The following is a 17,569-nucleotide window of genomic DNA, read 5'->3' as shown; positions in this document are numbered from 1 at the left end:
CTCTAACCAACCCGTGCCTGTAGGACATACTACCGCAATCAAGCCACCTGGCCACCTTGTTGAAGCCGATACCCTGCCTACTTTGGGGAAAAAAATGGCTTGATGACTTTTTCTGAGACTAATTAGCTACCAGCAACCAACGTAATAGTGCCAACTGGCCTTTTTTTGTCTGTATTTGATACATGACACACTAACACCAGTTTGTTTTTGTTGACTTTTGTGAGAAATTCTGTTTTGTCCAACAGAGTTATATGTAGTAAACACTTGTACGCAAATACTGTAAATACTCTACACAGTTTTTAGGACTTAGGACTGAGCTTTGCTGGACACCCCACTCAAAGCGCTTCACAGGTAATGGGGATCCCCTCCACCACCACCAGTGTGCAGCCCCACCTGGATGATGCACCAGTCTGCTCCCCACACACCAGCTCTCAGTGGGGAGGAGAGCAGAGTGATGAAGCCAGTTCAGAGATGGGGATTATTAATAGGCTGTGATTGGTAAAGGCCAATGGGAAATTAGGTCAGGACACAGGTAGCCCTCCTATTGTTTTCAAGAAACGCCCTGGGATTTATAATGACCACAGAGATTCGGGGTCTTAGTTTCATGACTCATCCATAGGACAGCACCTTTTTTACAGTCACTAGGGCCCACACAATCAGAAAGCGCCCCCAGCAGGCTCCACTAACACCTCTTCCAGCACCAGCCTTTACTTTCCCAGGAGATCTCCCATCCAGGTACAGACCAGGCTCGCACCTTTGCCAGTTGTGAGCTGCAGGGTAATTTAGCTGCTGGCAATATCCAGTGTAATTTCACTAGTCTTGTGAATTTTGGAAATCATTTTGGAAAACCTTTCTACTACCGTTGAATATAGAGGGCAAAACGTGATTCTCCACAGCTACTGTACCAATATTTTTTGTGTAAAAGTAGCAGTGCAGATGATCCACTATGTAAAATGAAGTCCATCCGTACATTTTTATTTTATTCCATGACATTGATCAAGAGAGTACTTGTATTTTCTCTCATGAGTGCCATTGTACAAAGTACAGCTGATCTAAAGTGAGAAATGCAAATGTTCCCCTGCTTTTCACTGTGTACTTTGTCATTAAATGTGTGTAAGAAGGTACTCTAATTAGGACTGGGTCACTAAATGGTAGGACACCAGATAAACACTCCCTAGTAGCTTTTCTGTTATGTTTGAGGTTCTTTTATTCTGTGATTAAAGGCAACAATAAGCTTTATCTTTGGAGTTTTATACTGACTAGTTAGAATCTTCTTTGTTTGCATAAGGATTTGTTTTCCCTCTTCTATGCACTTACCTATGTCCACTCTTTATCTGCTTATCTGTGCTCTGTTCACTTCATGAGTGTTTATAGTAACCATATGCAGCATTGCATTTCAGCATATGCAGGCTTTTAAAGACCATTTCATTTCGTTTTGAAAGTGGAATTTTTGGATAGTTGAGTGGATTTAACGTTAAATAATTAAAATGTAACCTGACAGTGTTCCAATCGCTGTGATGTTATGTTCTCTTGGTGAAATTTGGCAGGCAGGTACAGTAGCAGTAGAGTTACTGGGGTTACCATGGCATCTCGTGGGCTGTTGCCTGTTAAAGTTAGTTTTTGAATCAAGGCCAGTACAGCTTCTATAACTAAGACTGCTGGAGCTCTGCTGAGGCTGATTATAGTGTGTGTGTACTGAGCGATATAATGCTGTGATTGGCTACCAGTGTTCATATATCTTGATCACATAGCAACCCCGGTCACTCTGTGTTTGTGCTCCGCATCACAGACAGCAGTATGAAATGTGGACCAGTGGACACTGATGTGTCTTTTTCTAGAGCTTAACATGAGAGGCACCATGAACACAGTCTTTACATTCTCTTTGAGCCTCATTTTACTGATGCAAGGTATATTTTGCTTTTGTATTCAGTCTGGACTTCAGGATTTGCTATGGTTATCCTATTATTACAAAACAGAACAATTGTTTGAGAGCATCAATTTAGTGTTTTTTTTTCCGCACCTTAAAATGAATTCCTCAGTTTATGCATCATTGTAAAGTGGGGTTAAATTGTAACAGATACATCTGAGAGATCAGGTTTGTAACAGATTTTCATTGATTTTTTTGAAAATGCTCAAGGTCTTAACTTCTTAAGGGCAGAACTCTGATAACACAAGATGAGATTCTCTCAAGTACAAACCTGAAAGATCAGCAAAGTTCTAGCGGTTTTTGTTTGTCTGTGAAAATGTAATCTGTAAGAATTATTTGCATCTCTATGAAGATTAACATTAATCAATATTTTGTGTTTGCAGTACATGAATCCCACAGTCAAAGTAAGTAAAATTAATTTAAATAAGTAAGTAAATTTTAATTTAAAGTGTTGCTGATTTTTTTTTTCAAACATGTTTCTTGTTAATGTGGAAAATAGTTGGAGTTCTACAGTGGTCTGGACTACTTTTTTGTCAGCATAGGTATCGGCACACAATGTCAAAACTTTCTCCAGAAATAGTAAGAGTGAATGATCTGCAAGAATTGCCAAATAATTGTAGTTTTATTGCACTGAATTTAGTTACTTGTGTTGTTAGATATTGAGGGCGTCAATACTAAAGTGTATGACTATAAGAAGTGTACACCGAATTTAAAAATAAATCTGAGAAGTGTAAAAGAATTTTGATCTTAGATTCATGTCGGTGCTTTACTGAGTGAATGTGTTTTCAAACGTTTTTCTATTGCTAGCTTTGAGCTTTACAACGGAAACAGTTTCTATCCCAGAAACCAGTCCTCCAGGGACAGTGGTTTTCGTTTTCACTTTTTCTCCGGCATCCTCCATCCCAACAATAAACTGCGTTGGTTCCAGCTCGTGCTCATCGATCTTTCAGCTGAGGGCAACTGGGACCACAGCTACGGTAAGGGAGCAGCTGTCTGGAGCCTGTTTTATCAGAGAGCACGCGTTCACCGAGTATATACTGGATTTGTTATGAATCCACCTATGTGAAGCGGATATTCAGTGATGCCTTTCAGAAACAGAGATGCACACAAACTCCAAAACAAAGTTGTATTGTTTGGCAAGGCGTCAGTCAAGAACTACTTTTCTTAACAGTTGTCTTAATTGGTACCGATCCCATCTTTTGGAAGAGTTCTCTGCGTTGATACCTAAAATACGGTTGCCGCATCAATTCTCCTGCTCTCTCTCTAGATTACTTTGTCCAGTTCGGCTGTTCTGAATCATAAAATCACAAATCAGTACACCAAGGACATCTACATCTCTTATATCGTCAGTGGAACAACTGTTTCAGCACAAGCCAGGCTCTATGTCGTTATCACTCCGGCCCCAAAGTGTGACAAACTCTTTGCAAGTGCAGGTGGGTCAGTGTATCTCTCTTCCTGGGAGTTTCAGCACAGTAAAGTAATAAAATCATCTCCCCGCTAATATCAACAGTCGATCAATTGTTCGGGTACTGTACAATAGAACCATTTTTGTTTTAGATCATAGCAATAAATGAATCTTTAATTCCTTAGCATGCATTAAGTAAGCTACATATGAAAATAGCTTATAGTTTTTAAACTCTGGAGTGAGCCTGGACACAGCAGACTTCTTCTGTATGGTTGGAGTTACATAACAACATATTTTGGATTATTTAGCTTGAGTTTGGGGATATTGGAATTTCAGTATCCAGATTTAATAATATGGTTTATTTTGTGTTGCCTTTGTGTTATTATTCATAATAACATTATGAATCTTATTTTAATCTTCTGCATTTGTATACAAGTTCTTTTGGGTATACTGTATTTCTTTGTTTTGTCCCCAGTTGATTGATTCATAAATAAAATGTGGTGATAAACCATGGATCACTAACAATGTTCGGGCATTGATTGATTTATTGACTGATTGGCAGGAGGAGCCACAGTAGAGGTCCTGCAGAACCTTGCTCCCTCTTCCATCATTTACATTGTGAATCCTGCTGATCCCAACCCAGGCAGCTATAAGGTAACAGCTGTTACCCTTTCAAAAGATATCATATAAATAAGACACTAGTTATTACCGCAGTAGTATCAGATGACTGTATACAGTATATCGAAGCATCACATTGTCTTACAAATCTTCTGAAATCCCATCATAAGAACAGGTATCCTTCACAATGTTTTCTTCTTAACAGTACTCAATGACTCCTGAAAAGCCCTTTGGTATAAACATCAACACTGGAAGTGTTACGAGTCCTGAAAAAGGATTTAGTGGCCCAGGGGTAAGACTATTTATATAATAATAACAACTTTCTGGCATTCTCACTTGGAAAGAAAATGAAGGAATGGAAGTGTTATTGTTTTTAGTAAGCAGGAGGGAGCAATGGCTTGAATCACTGGCTTTTAAAAAGAGGGGGTAGGTTAAAATTAAGTAGTTGTAATCGGTTCCTCTGCCATATGCCTTTTTGATTGATTGTTTGGATGTTGCATTGTAAAACTGAATGAATGCAGCCTCTGCAGATGCCCTTGTACAGTGTGACGGTACTTATAAAGGTTTACTGTAAGGCCAGGTGTAGGGTTAGAGTTTGAATGTACAGGAGTGGAATAACCATAGATCAGTGGTTCCTGTCTCTCACCCTGGGGGAACCACTCTGTCTGCTGGTTTTCATGCCAGCTGTCACCAGTACTCACTGATGCCTTTAATTGATCTGATGACTTGTTTAATCTTTTTGTTGATTTTGTTTCCACCCTCAATCCTGAATTTCAAAAAAAAACCTTCTTCAAGCATATTGTTTGCAATAGCTTCTGCATAAAGCGCAAAACTCTGTGTCCCCTCCATGTGCTAACCGTTATTAAGTACACTCTCAGACAGGCTCTCAGTGGGGAGGAGAGTAGAGTGATGAAGCCAGTTCAGAGATGGGGATTATAAGGAGGCCATGATTGGTAAAGGCCAGGGGGGATATCTCACCAGGAAGCTGAGGGTTACACCCCAACTCTTTTCGAGAAACACCTTTTAAATGGCCACAGAGAGTTAGGGGCTCAGTTTTATATCTCATCTGAAGGACGGCGCCTTTTTACAGCATAGTGTCCCCGTCACTATACTGGGGCGTTAGGACCCACACAGACCGCAGGGTGAGCGCCCCCTGCTGGCCCCACTAACACCTCTTCCTGCAGCAACTCCCATCCATGTGCTGGCCAGGCTCACACTTACTTCGATTTCTAACCAGAATAGTGTAAAATTCTCTAAGAGCACTGGACAGACATCACAGTTTTCCATTTGCTCTCATGAATGAAAATGCCGCCTACAGAACGGCTCGTAAATGTGTGCAGCAGTTTGTACTAACATCATAAAACATACCACATTCTTTTAAAACATGAAGCCTTTTATTCAACACGGAGATTACAAATATTATAGTTAAATAATCTTTAACATTAAGACTTAAAAGTTTTATCTCTAAAAAGGTTTAGCTCTACAATCTCTCAGAGCAATCTTGCACTCTCCTGTGCGGGTGAGAAGGAAGTAGTGTGTTAAAAAATAGATAGATTTTGTCATCATGTATTTACTGATGTAAACAGCGTTAGGACCAAGTGTAGCACTGTTCTGTTGACTTTTTGATTCGATTTAAAGAAGCATGTACTATACCATGACATTTATTCTTGCCATGTTGCTATGTGTATAGTTTCGTTTGTATTCTTTCAACTTTAGCGATACCTTTGATGACAAAGCTGTAACTATGCAAGCAGCCTTTTGAGTATTTGTGTACTCAGTGCTGGGAAAATACTGAAATACTCTCATGCAAAGAAGGTGACTTCTTCATGGTTCAGTTCGAGTATTCTCTCACTTTTCTTCTGTGTTCTTTCAATTAAAAGCGTTCAAAGAGCCAATTTTTTCCTTACAGGCAAGTCTCAGCACAAAATTTTACAATGTAGACCAAGCTCAAATTCACAGTTTATGCCTTATACTGTAGGTAGCATGTTTTAAAAGAACACACCTTATCCATTCCTGCTCAGTGGTGTAAGCTTGTGCAGAAAGCTTGTTACCCTTTGTAAGACACAATTAGGTGCACTTTCTTTAGGTGATGCTGTATAATATTGACTTTCATATATACGATCTCTGATTTCAATAAAGTACGTAGAATACTAACAGTTTGATAACATACACGTAGGCTTTTAAATTTTGAAATAGTGATGTGATGCAGTAATCTTGCAGACATCTTCTCTTCCATCTGCCTGTTTCCATGTTTAGGTTTTTATCTATTGGGTGTTAGAAGACTAAGCAGTTCATCAGGAACCAAAGCACAGATTCTGTTACAATGTTTTAACCTACATCAAAATGGATACTTTTGTCTTCTCCTGGTGGGAGAAGACAAAGTATTTCAGAGCTTCCTGTTTCTGGTTATAGAGCTTCAAGCTGTCCATAACGGTCAATGGTATGAATGGTACATCGTGCAGTGGAATTCTCCATGTGAAGGTGTTGCCCGTAGAAACCGCCAATGTCACCTTCCCGTGAGTATACAGCATTGCTGACATGCTGGGGGCGCGGTTATTCCCAATCCGACAATGAGCGCCCCCCAGTTATCGCAGCAGGTGATCCGTGGACCCATCCAGGACACCTGCAACTCAGCGCAGTCCCTCCACAGCAATGACAGGAGCTTGATACGGCTGTACGTACTGCAGCCACCTTTTTTAGGGGTAAACCTGGGGAACAACTGACTAAGAGGGGTTCCGTGATCCTTCTGAGGACTTTAGCTTTGCGCAAGGAAGCAACGAGGGCTGTGCAATGAAATAAATACTCTGTCCACCAGAATGAAATGTCGCATTGAATTTAAAATTAAGCTAATTCTTTCCATGTTTTTTTTTTAATCTTTGGGGTGGAATTTGCATGCTGGACACATCTGTGATCTGTCTTTCGTCAGGAAGAGCAGCTACGCTGTATCCATTGATGAGAACACTGGGCCAGGAGCCTCCGTCATGACGGTCTTAGCTAAAGGATCAGATATCTACTATCAGATCGTTCCCCAGACCTCGGGAGGATATGCTGCTTATCAGATCCATCAGCGTAAGCCTTTCCCACTCTCACATCACTGTTCTTTCTGGAGTTACCCAAAGATGTAAATAGTCCCTGAAAAGGGAAAGATGGTTCTAGACATTGTTCCATGCTTTCTGCTATTTCATGCTGTATCATGCTGTTCCTTGAGGACATTATTACCATTTTGTCAGTTTAAATTCTGCCTGAAACCTACTCTGACTACAAAAGTAACAAAGAAATACTAAATTCTGTGTGTTTTTTAGCTCGCTCATAATGTGGTTCACGTTTGCACCCATCCTCAAATATTGAAAACCAGACACAGAGGAGAAAAAAAATGACAAGGTTTAAACCTAAAAAATGGGTTTTTAATGTGTTTTTTTTGCATTAAATAGCTATATATATGTATGTGCACATGTCTACTGCAGTGATTCTTAACTCTGGTTCTGGAGTCTGCTGGCTTTTGTTGCAGCGAGCTCTACAGTATGTCTCCAATGTTAGCTGATGATTTAATTGATGTGCTTGATTATTTAGTCTTTTATTTAATTTGCCTTTTCAGTCAGTTCTGAGTATCATATGTAAATACCCTGATTCAAGAGTACCGTTTCCAATGACAGGACTTTATGCAACATCTTCTCAGCTTGCTTTCTGTTATTTCTGATTAAACATCACTTTCTATTTAATCAGTTGATGATAAGCAGACACAGGTAGGAGAGACATCAGTGAGTATTTTTTCCTTCTGCTGAGGTCCAGTTTGTTACATTTGAGACAACACACCTGAATCAGGGCATTGGTAAAACTCAGAAATGGGTACAGGGTTGATATTAATTACAAATCCCATTTCAACTTATAAGAGATTAAAGCCAGTTCAGCTGAAAGCTGAAATCAAGTGGTCAGGTCTGTGACTGTTGTAAAAACCAGAAAACAGTGTTCCTACAGGATCAGGGTTGTAGACCACTGTAATACTGTGTGTTTGTGTAACAAGGCTCGGCAGATCGAGCATGTCACAGAAGTGACATCATCCTTTTGAAACCCAGACGGTGTAGGTTTCTGCTGAGTCACAAGGCCCTGCCTGCTAGTGTACAGGGTGATCGAATCCCAGCAGGGGTGGAGCAGATTAGCACATGTGCATACTGAGGAATTTGGGAGAATTGCCAGGGTTGATCAGCTTCATGTTTTTCTGCTCTCCAGGGACAGGTGAAATCAGAACCACCTACAACCTCGATCTGGAGGCGAACCCTCACCTGAACTCCACGGTATTTCTGGTGCAGGCCTACGACCCGATCCATAAAGTCAGCGCCACAGCGACGGTCTCCATCACTGTGAGGGACGTCAATGAATTCCCACCTGTATGCCACCCAGCTCTCATTGTGTGAGGAGTCTTTATCTAATCTCCCCCTCTCTCCTGCTGCTGTAATGTGTGCTGCTCCCGTGACTACTGTATATGAATGATTAACATCGGCTGAGCTAAAGAGAGGATAAGCATGGTATTTTTAGACTTACCATTAGGACCACTCTCAATCTTCCTCTTGAGGAAGAAGAATGAGCTGAGGTTTCATTTTTTCTTTTCTATTCCCTGTGTAAAAGGGAAAGATGGAGTCTCTTGTTTCCAACTTTCCTTATGACTTTTTTTGTTGCAGGGTCTGCTTTCAGAAACTCAGATGTGTCCGTTATTACATTTTAGTGTGACAGTGAGAGTAGTTCAGTGTGTTTCTATGGGGGGCCCTCTGTCTTCTGGTTCATGTGGTAGCTGAGCTCTCAGTTAACTGACCCCTGAACTGCACTAATCGTCACGTGAATTAAACATTTTTAATAGTTTGCAGCTGCAGACTTGTACAGTAGATCTCAAATTGCTTAATGGAGTCTTCTGCAGTATGTGTCTAACTGAAACCTGACGACAAAGGAACGGGTCTAATTCTGCACATTGTTACCCTCAGCTAAGGGTTCTGTGAAGCTGAGAGCACAGCTGAAATGAAGCCCAGCCAACACTGGGGGGTCCTAAAAAAACGCACAGCCTGGCAAACAAATGTGGTCTTTTGTCGATGAACAGAGCGCAAATAAAGGAATCGGAACCCATTGGATACAAGTTTCCGAGTGATGACCCAGTGAAGTGTGTGGACATGGACAGGACGGACAGCAGCCTAACATACAGTATCGTTACTAACGAGAACTCCAAGGACAAGTTCCGGATCTCGCCACAGGGCGGGTATTTGGTGGTGAGCAACTTGTTGATTTGGTTCGAGAGCTGCCCGTGTCACGGGTTATTCATCCGACCTCTCTTTTTTTCCTTAACTTTTTATATTGCCATTTGACATTGTTTTTTTTCTTTGTGTTTTCTGTATAAAAATTCTTACACCCTTGTGGGTTGTGTAAAAGCTGGGGCGGAGCGGTGACATTCTAGCTAAGGATCTGAGCCTGTGGCTGGAAGGTTGCAGGTTCAAATCCCACAGCTGGCAGGGGAATCCTACTCCAGGGGGCCCCTGAGCAAGGCCCTTAACCCCAGCTGCTCCAGGGGCGCTGTACAATCACTGACCCTGTGCTCTGACCCCCAGCTTCTCTCTCCCTGTCTGTGTGTCTCATGGAGAGCAAGCTGGGGTCTGCGAAAAGACAAATTCCGAATGCAGGAAATTGTATATGGCCAATAAAGTGATCTGATCTTACCTTGTCAATAAGTCTGCCTTCACTGTAAGATTCTACTGGAAACCCTTCTTTGCTTCTCTGCTTGTTTTCCCTAGTTGAACAGTACATTGGATTATGATTCCTATGAAGTGGCAAATGTTAATTTTCTGTACACTGCTAGTATCATCGTAACAGACAATGGAAAGCCTCCACTGACGAGTAAGTCGACTTTTTTTGGTGTGATTATTAATGTTGGTGTTATTAGCAGTAGTAGTAGTTGTAACAATAAAGTGAAACAGTTGCTTATCAAACATTGTAATATACAGTATATAGAGTAGATACAATAACTGCTGACTTGAAGTGCCTTTTATTTGCTTCACAATTAGGCTTTGGTTGTCAAACCACTGTACATTAACTTAAATGATTTGGGTTTACTTGCTCAAAACTGGACTTTAATGCCTTCAAAGCTTTCTTTGCACAATTTCCAAATCCAGAAAAATTCAAGTGTTTTAAAAATACATATGAGTCCGGAATATGGAGGAAACCTAGCGGATTCCTAGGAAAAAATCTCCCCTTATCATTCCGGTGAACATGCTCTATAGATGAGAGTTCCATTCAGTGAAATGTGCTGTTTTCTGAATGCTGTTGTCTTTTCCTTGCAACCTCTGTATTCTAGAAATGTATTTTCAAAGCTTCAGCTTACCCTCTCAACTCCATGTGTTTTTAGACCTATAGATCAATGTTACTGAACTCAAAGTGTAAACTCCAGGTCCACTGGTTCTTAGTTTTGCAGTTTTTATTTCAAGCCCAGGAAGATTAATCATAGGCAACGGCCAGTTAGTTCAGTAACAAATTTAAGAGCTCTATTTGAATGAGGTGGGGAAGAGTCCTGCTAAATGGATCTTTCTCTGTGCCCTTTTCATTCAGGGGGTTTAATTAAGCAGTCCACGAGTCCATAAGTAGGACCTCGGTCAAGTTAAGTTTGTCTAAATGCGAAATTTTAGTCAGGTTTGCAGGTGATGCCAAAATAGGAGGATTAACAAGTAGCGTGTAAATAGCAAAAAGATTCAAAAGATTTGGATAAAATACAAGACTGGGCAAACACTGCCATCTGGCAGATGGTGATGCAGACAATTACTCTTAGGGGAAACATAAACTATAAACCCAAAATGGGAAACGCTGAGCTCGAAGGGCCTGCTTAAGAAAATGGCTTAGGTGTTTATGTTGACACATCTTCCCTAGACAATGTGGGAGAGCAATAAGCAAGGTAAACAAAGTGTAGATTTAAACGCAAGGAAAATATGTTGACATTGTATAATGTGCAGGTCAGGTCTTGCATTAAAAATGCCCCGTACTAACATAAACAGTGAACTATGAACAAGAGGTTACAAGCTAGAACTATGTAGGAGTGCATTTAAAACTAAGAATAAGACGCACATCTTTACCCAAAGGGTGGTAAGAGTATGAAACAACCGCTGGCTGAGATCATATTGAGATAATTATCTACTAACTACCAAATTGATCGATAGGCGGAATTCTCTTTGCTCTCTTAATCTTCCAGCTACAATCCCAGTATACATAACAGTGACCCAGGTGAATGAGCACCCTCCTGTCTTCAGCCCCTGCCCTCAGGCCATGCAGGTGAACGAGAATGCCCCCCTGGGCACTGTCATTGGCCAGGTCAATGCCACAGATCGAGACTGGCCCTTCAATAATGTCGAGTACAGCATCGCCGGGGGCGCAGGCAACAACCCCCCCAAATTCTACATTGACCCCAGAAGTGGTGAGCATCTGTTTGCACCTTTTTTAAATTAAATTAAAGACATGGGAAATTCCAGTTTTAGTGGCACCACTTAATGCTTTTTTCTGCAGGTGAAAGGATTTGTGCTTGATTCCTTTGTCCAGTCAGCATTGCTGGGGTTATACCTGAGGACACGTTTTTGTTTTGACCTAATGGAGTAATTGTCCAATAGTATCGTTCTTCTTTACTGTTCTTATTCTTGTGGTAACAACAGGTGAATGCTACTCTTTTTCTGCATGTAGAGAATGTACCACATTGTCTAATCGAAGCATAAGTGTGGTATCACAGGTGTAAGAAATTTAGAACATGTACACATATAGGATGTCCCCATGAAATCAGCGTTTCTTTGTTTGAAGGTGAAATCCATGTTCTTTCTCACCTGGACTATGAGAAGCAGTCAATTTATCAACTGAAGATCAAGGCTGTGGACATGAACCAGGACATTTCCCCTGATCCACAGATGCAGAAGACTGCCTTTTGTACTGTCACTGTCAGAGTTCAGGTAAGGGGAATTCATTATACTGCATGCTTAATTGTTAATAAATGTATGCTTCAATGGGGAACAGTAATGTAACTGACAAGCTATGAAGGATTGTGTGCATTCAGTGCATTTAATTAAACAGTTCCTCAATTCCTTCTCATTCCAAATACTTCCTTTCCTGTTGGACTTACGGTATATTATCAAAGTTTTGTTGCCGCAGAGCAAGCCTTACTCACAATTAACTGAAAACTACAATGCTGGTCTGGAAAAGAAAATTGATTCAAAGGAAATTGTGCACTACAACACAAGAGCTTTGATACTCATTCAATTAAAGACCTGTGACGGTGTGTTATTATATGTACAATTAATCTCAGGGCTAGTGTGCTCATTATTATTACTATGTCTAGTGTTGTTCTGGACTCTTTGAATTAAACTTTTGAGATTGAACGGTTTGGAAATTTGTTTTCTAAAACTCAGGATGAGAATGACAACCCACCTGTGTGTAAACCTCCTTATTATGAGGAACTAATTTATTCCACTCTGAAGACTGATGTAGGAATAACAACTATTCAGTGCACGGACATAGACACCCCTATAGAAGACCTTACCTATAGTATAGTAAGAGGTGAGTCGTTCACAGATCAGTGCACCGATTATAGTGAAATGTATGTATTACACTGTTTTAAGATTGATATGGAACATCCTAATGCAGGCATTAATATAATTACATAAAGGTTAAATTGAGGTAATCGCCAGTTTTGTTTTGGAATAGAAAAGCTGGACAACTTTAGGAAGGCAGATATTTGACCGATTGCAGTACATCTTTTTACATGGTACACACTGGGGAAAAAAATAAAATATGTAAAGTTATTTTCAACATAATGTGAGCAGAAAAATTTGCCAGTCTGCCAGTAGGGTAAGATACTGTACATTGTTTCAAAAGGATCATGGAAAGTAATTCTGGTCCTCTCACAAAGCCTCTTAAAAATGAGGGTAAATAAGTAACAGCAGTTTCACTTGAATTTTTTTTTTTTCACCTTATGAAAACTTCATCTTGTCATCATACAAATACTAGATTTCTGCTCGCAAAATTGACCAGTGCAGGAGTCAGGTGTCCCGGGGGGCAGAACTGCAATGTTGACACCTCCTGTACTTCCTCAGGCAACGTTAATAACCGCTTCACCATGAAGGGAAGCGCACTGTGTTCCCGGAACGCCTTTTCCTTCAAGACGCCGGGGGTTTATGACCCCACGGACTATGAGCTCCTGATTGAGGTGAAAGACAAAGGCCCACCTGTTTTCTCCACCACGGCGACCGTGATCGTGCACGTGGTTCCCTGGACGACAACCCAGCCCACCACCACTGTCAAAACCACGGTAACGCCGCCATGGAAACCACAGGGGCTGCTTCCAGGTCCCCGCGTCCTGTGTGCCTGCACCAGGCCGGGTTTCCTCCATTAACCAGACCCGAGCTTGGTGCTGTAGGAGTCTGTTTCAGAATTACGACGAGCTGCGTAAGAGAACATCTTCCAAGTTCTGGCCCACTATAGAAGTCCTGTTGTGTTTTTTAGCTCTCAAATCCTGCTGTGCATTTGTTAGCTCTCTATCTCTCATTTTCCAAAAATATCCGGTAAGACCCATCGTTTTTAGCTGTTAATCTCACATTTGTTCTCCTTCTGTTACATTTTTTTCTTGAAAGCTGTCTGCGCCTTTTTTTCAGGCCCAAAGATTTTCACCATTCTGAACATCAGGGCGGATCTAGTTTGTGAAGATGTAATGGCTTCAAGCTGATAGATCTGTTTGAAGGGAAAATACAAGGGGTAAATATATGTAAAGAGGGGAGGGAGGGATGAAATTGTGTTTTTCAGACTTTTGGAAGGAGTGGGAAGTTGAAATTGAGGAAATGGGGCAGGACTGGTTGAAACCGAAGACTCTTAAGTGGAAGCAGAGATGCAAGCCACCCAGACAGCGAGCTCTTCCCTCACACATTTCACCGTCATCATTGTGATTGCAGCACAGGCCCCGGCCGACTAAGATAGTGACGCTCACGGTGTTCGAGTGGGTCCCAGACACCTGGTTTGTGGTCGTGCTCACAGTTGCTGGAGCCCTGCTGCTGCTGGCTCTGGCCTTACTCACCTGGAAACTGCTCACCCTGTATGTATCAGCTCCCAAGCCTATGTGTTCCAATCATGCCAATCATGATCCTAAACTATTTACTAGTGATTAGAGATTAGTTTGGTAAAGATATGTTTAGACTCCAGCAGGTATTTGTAAGAATGTGCAGCAGAGTGGCATAAGAAGGGGCTGCAGTTACAGTTGGCCTGCCACTAGAGGTCACTACACAACCTCTTATTACCTGTAAATAGCCACACTAGGGGTGACTGATGAAATTATTGGTTAATTGGTAAAGGGTTTAGAAATGTTCCTTCTCTCATGGGTGTAATTAGGCTTTTGTTTGGTATTTAAAGGGCATGCACAGTGCTAGTGGTGACTTTTTGTTTAATGTTTACCCTGGAATTTACTCTGGGACTGTAACAGATTGTGTGTTTTTGTACAACTCAGGAGACTGCCCTGCTTGACAGCAGGGTCTGTCACAGCAGGATATTCCAAAATACACATAAATAAAAAAAAACAATAAAGGGGAACCCCTCACAGTTTGGGGTGCAGGTTGAGCTTCATACTTTAGTAACTGCTGGTTCAGTTATGACCTACCTACAGATGGCAGATTTTTCTTCTCTGATTTTTCCATGCGTGTAGCCAGCTTGTCCCCCCAAGCAGCAGTGCATAGCAGGCCGGAGCTGCTGGGGTTTAGGACCTCTGGAATATTCAGGGCAGTAAGCTTAGTGCCCTGCCAGGCCTCTGAGAGCTGTAAGGGAAGCCTCCAGCTTCAGAGCAGCTTATCACTGCTGCCACTATGACTGTTTTAACAAGGAACCAAGCAGCATGTGGATCTGTGCATGTGGCCCCTGCCCGCTGGGCACTCATACAGAGGTGTTTCTTCCTGCAGGACCTCAGTCTGCGGGCGGGCCCCCATAGAAGCCACCAAACTCCTCCTGCAGGACAGGTGAGCTCCAGCCCCGTAGCCCTCCCCCTCTGTCGGACTGGAGCGGAAAGTGGCTTAACCTGATACCTTCCGGTATCCGACTCTGAAACCCTCAGCGAAACTTGTGAACCCTTGGTCACGTTAAAAAAAACAAGTTTCTCAAAAAAAGCAAGTGATTCCTATCAGGTGGGTGGTATTTTTTCCAGAGGGGAAAAAAAACAATCTTAAATCACCATTCTTGGAAAATCAGCTTTATTTAAAAAGATTGCGAAAGGCGGGTTGAGTTTGGTTGCTTTTTTTTGTTCTCCCGAGTCTTTGCTCCCCAAAATGTCCTTCGCTTGTGTTGAAACGGCACTATTCCGTGTTTACGTATACATATTTGCATGGAAAAGCAAGTGTTAAGTAAGGATATGACTGAAGGTACTGTATGAATGAGAACTTAAGTCTAGCGTTTTTGTGTTGGCAAGTCTCTGTCTGCGTTCTGATGGGAGTAATTGGATTTATTGGAATTGGTACATGGATAAGTTATTCTTGTTTAGGGCAGCCAGGGGAGCTGTGACTTTGCTGGGTTTTATTTTAATCTAGCCTTTCACGACAGAGACGAGAGTGTAAAAGGCTTTTAAAGCGGCCGCTTGCATGTGTTTTTGATTCAAGCGGTGGCCAGTTCAGGGGAGTCTTTGACGATGCGGGACCCACATCGCCAAGCAACCTCCATCAGCAGAGCTCACCACCCCCAGCCGCGGACAAGGAGATCCCCGAGAGCCCCCTCTCCCTGGTCAGTTCCCTTTCCACCGCCTCACTTCCGAACGGGCCGCTGCCTGCGATCGCTTTCAGCTGAGGGACACTCTCCGTCTCTGGAATGAGCAGTTTTAAGCCCTATTTCTAGTCGGATAAAAAACGGTGGTTCTTCAGTGTTAATGTGTGGTCATTTATTTTTCCAGCAGCGATTCGATGGAAGAGCCCAGGACCCGAGTAAGTAATTTAGTTAATATTCCTATTCCCTTCCGCCCTCAGATAGCGTCCCTGAATTTGAATTTGAATTTCGCTATCATGCGATATTGCTGGAGTTATTCATTTTTTCCAGTCAATAACACATTTCATAGTGCAAATCGATTTAGCCTCGGTTGCCAGGATAAAAATTCCCATTATGCAGACTGAAAGCTGTCATTATCATTGTGAATAGACATAAAATGACTATAAGCATACAGTAGGATGCCTTCTAATGTATAAAATGCCACAAGAGATTTTCTGTATATCAATATACTGTACAGTACTTAGCAAATGTCTACATAATTACTTTGTTTTAAGTGAAATGCATCATGCATTGTAAGAGCAATGAAGGCCTTTGTGGAAAATCACTAAACTGAATCAGAGGTTTCAGTTCTGACAGTCAAAGCCTGGATAACAGACTTTGTTTGTCTCCTAGTCACAGGGAGAGAGTACATCTTCAACAGTGTCACTGGACAAAGGCGCTGGCTGTGAAAGAACAAGGCTCTGATAGAGTGGACATTACTGGATGCATGTCACTTACATTGTGCCAGAACAGACATTTCATGCATCCTCTTTTTAAGATTTGTTGAACAGAATCTCCCCCTGAATATACAGCACTATTGATTAAGAACCTGACAAAAGACTTCCCTAAGTATCATGTGGCACCTAAATTTAAGCACTTCTTCAAATGAAAGCCAATTGATCACAGTCCCATCAAACCTGTACGCCTAGCAACTTTCTGTTCAACTTAATTGAACACAGCAACTCAAACTGATATGAACTGTGCTGAGCTTGAAGCCATGTTACCTCGCACAGTTGTTAAAGCACGTTAATATGGAAATATGATCAAACTCACCTTGGGACACACGTAAAGTCAATTTAAAGGCAAGAGATGATGTTGGAGTTTTGACTGTTCCTCTCACCTTGCACTGTGTGAAGAAAAAAAACAGCTTTGAAAACAACATCTATAACATCCAGACCACTAGCATTTAAATAAAGTACTCTGACCTGGTCTGTCATTTGTTCAAATTTCTCTTAAAGCAAAAAAAAAAAATGATATAAGTGGAGCCCCTATAATAATTAATAGCAATAAGATGACAATATATTTACTTTTTTAGTTGGTTCAAAATAGCACTATACACTTGTAAAAATGAATGAATGCTTATTTTACAGTGGAAATGGATTTTAATTAGTCATATTGACATTTACACAAATTCAGTTTGTGATTATAAAATGCTTGTCACGTTAAAGTATAATCCAGTTATATCAGCATGTGTTAACACAGCTACAATATTGCACTTAATCCTACTGTTGTGACTATTGAACACCCATCACAGTCTCTTAGATGCCACTCTGTAGGTGATGCATCGCCTTCCTTCTCCAGGAGAGTCACTTCATTGTTTTTTACACTTTATGATTAATGCTATTGTCTTGCATGGTTATTTTTTTTTTACCTTGCCTAATGCAAAATAAAGATTTTTTAGCTTCCTGTAATAAAAGGGGGTATTAAAATTCCAATTGTCTGTCTTCAATTATTCCAAGGAGTGTAGGTGTCAGGATGTTCATATGCCATGATTAAGCTACTAACTACCAAAAATTACTGATGGGCTGAGTGGCCTATTCTCATTTGTAACCTTTTTCTGTGTTCTT

At 41.3% G+C, this 17,569-nt stretch overlaps 1 protein-coding gene across 2 annotated transcripts; it reads left to right on the top strand.

The window, feature by feature from the left end:
* The first annotated feature begins 1,750 nt into the window (after positions 1–1,750).
* LOC148662152 (cadherin-related family member 4-like) lies at positions 1,751–17,437 on the top strand. Of its 2 annotated transcripts, none has more exons than XM_088636999.1 (20): positions 1,751–1,907; positions 2,311–2,331; positions 2,735–2,904; positions 3,195–3,360; positions 3,895–3,986; positions 4,156–4,242; positions 6,363–6,466; positions 6,877–7,019; positions 8,178–8,358; positions 9,037–9,202; positions 9,722–9,824; positions 11,167–11,388; positions 11,763–11,908; positions 12,365–12,512; positions 13,049–13,263; positions 13,901–14,040; positions 14,894–14,950; positions 15,584–15,704; positions 15,874–15,901; positions 16,356–17,437. In XM_088636999.1, exons 1-20 carry the CDS (start codon positions 1,823–1,825, stop codon positions 16,409–16,411), a joined length of 2,451 nt encoding a protein of 816 aa, XP_088493125.1. In that variant the 5' UTR covers positions 1,751–1,822; the 3' UTR covers positions 16,412–17,437. The 2 variants fall into 2 exon arrangements, with proteins under 2 accessions (XP_088493125.1, XP_088493124.1); XM_088636998.1 differs by having other exon boundaries at positions 15,871–15,901.
* The last annotated feature ends 132 nt before the right edge of the window (positions 17,438–17,569 follow it).

This window comes from Lepisosteus platostomus, chromosome 6, assembly GCF_059453375.1.
Source record: "Lepisosteus platostomus isolate fLepPlt1 chromosome 6, fLepPlt1.hap1, whole genome shotgun sequence".
In the NCBI taxonomy this organism is placed as follows: Eukaryota; Metazoa; Chordata; class Actinopteri; order Semionotiformes; family Lepisosteidae; genus Lepisosteus; species Lepisosteus platostomus.
This window is presented reverse-complemented; position numbering and strand designations above follow the sequence as displayed.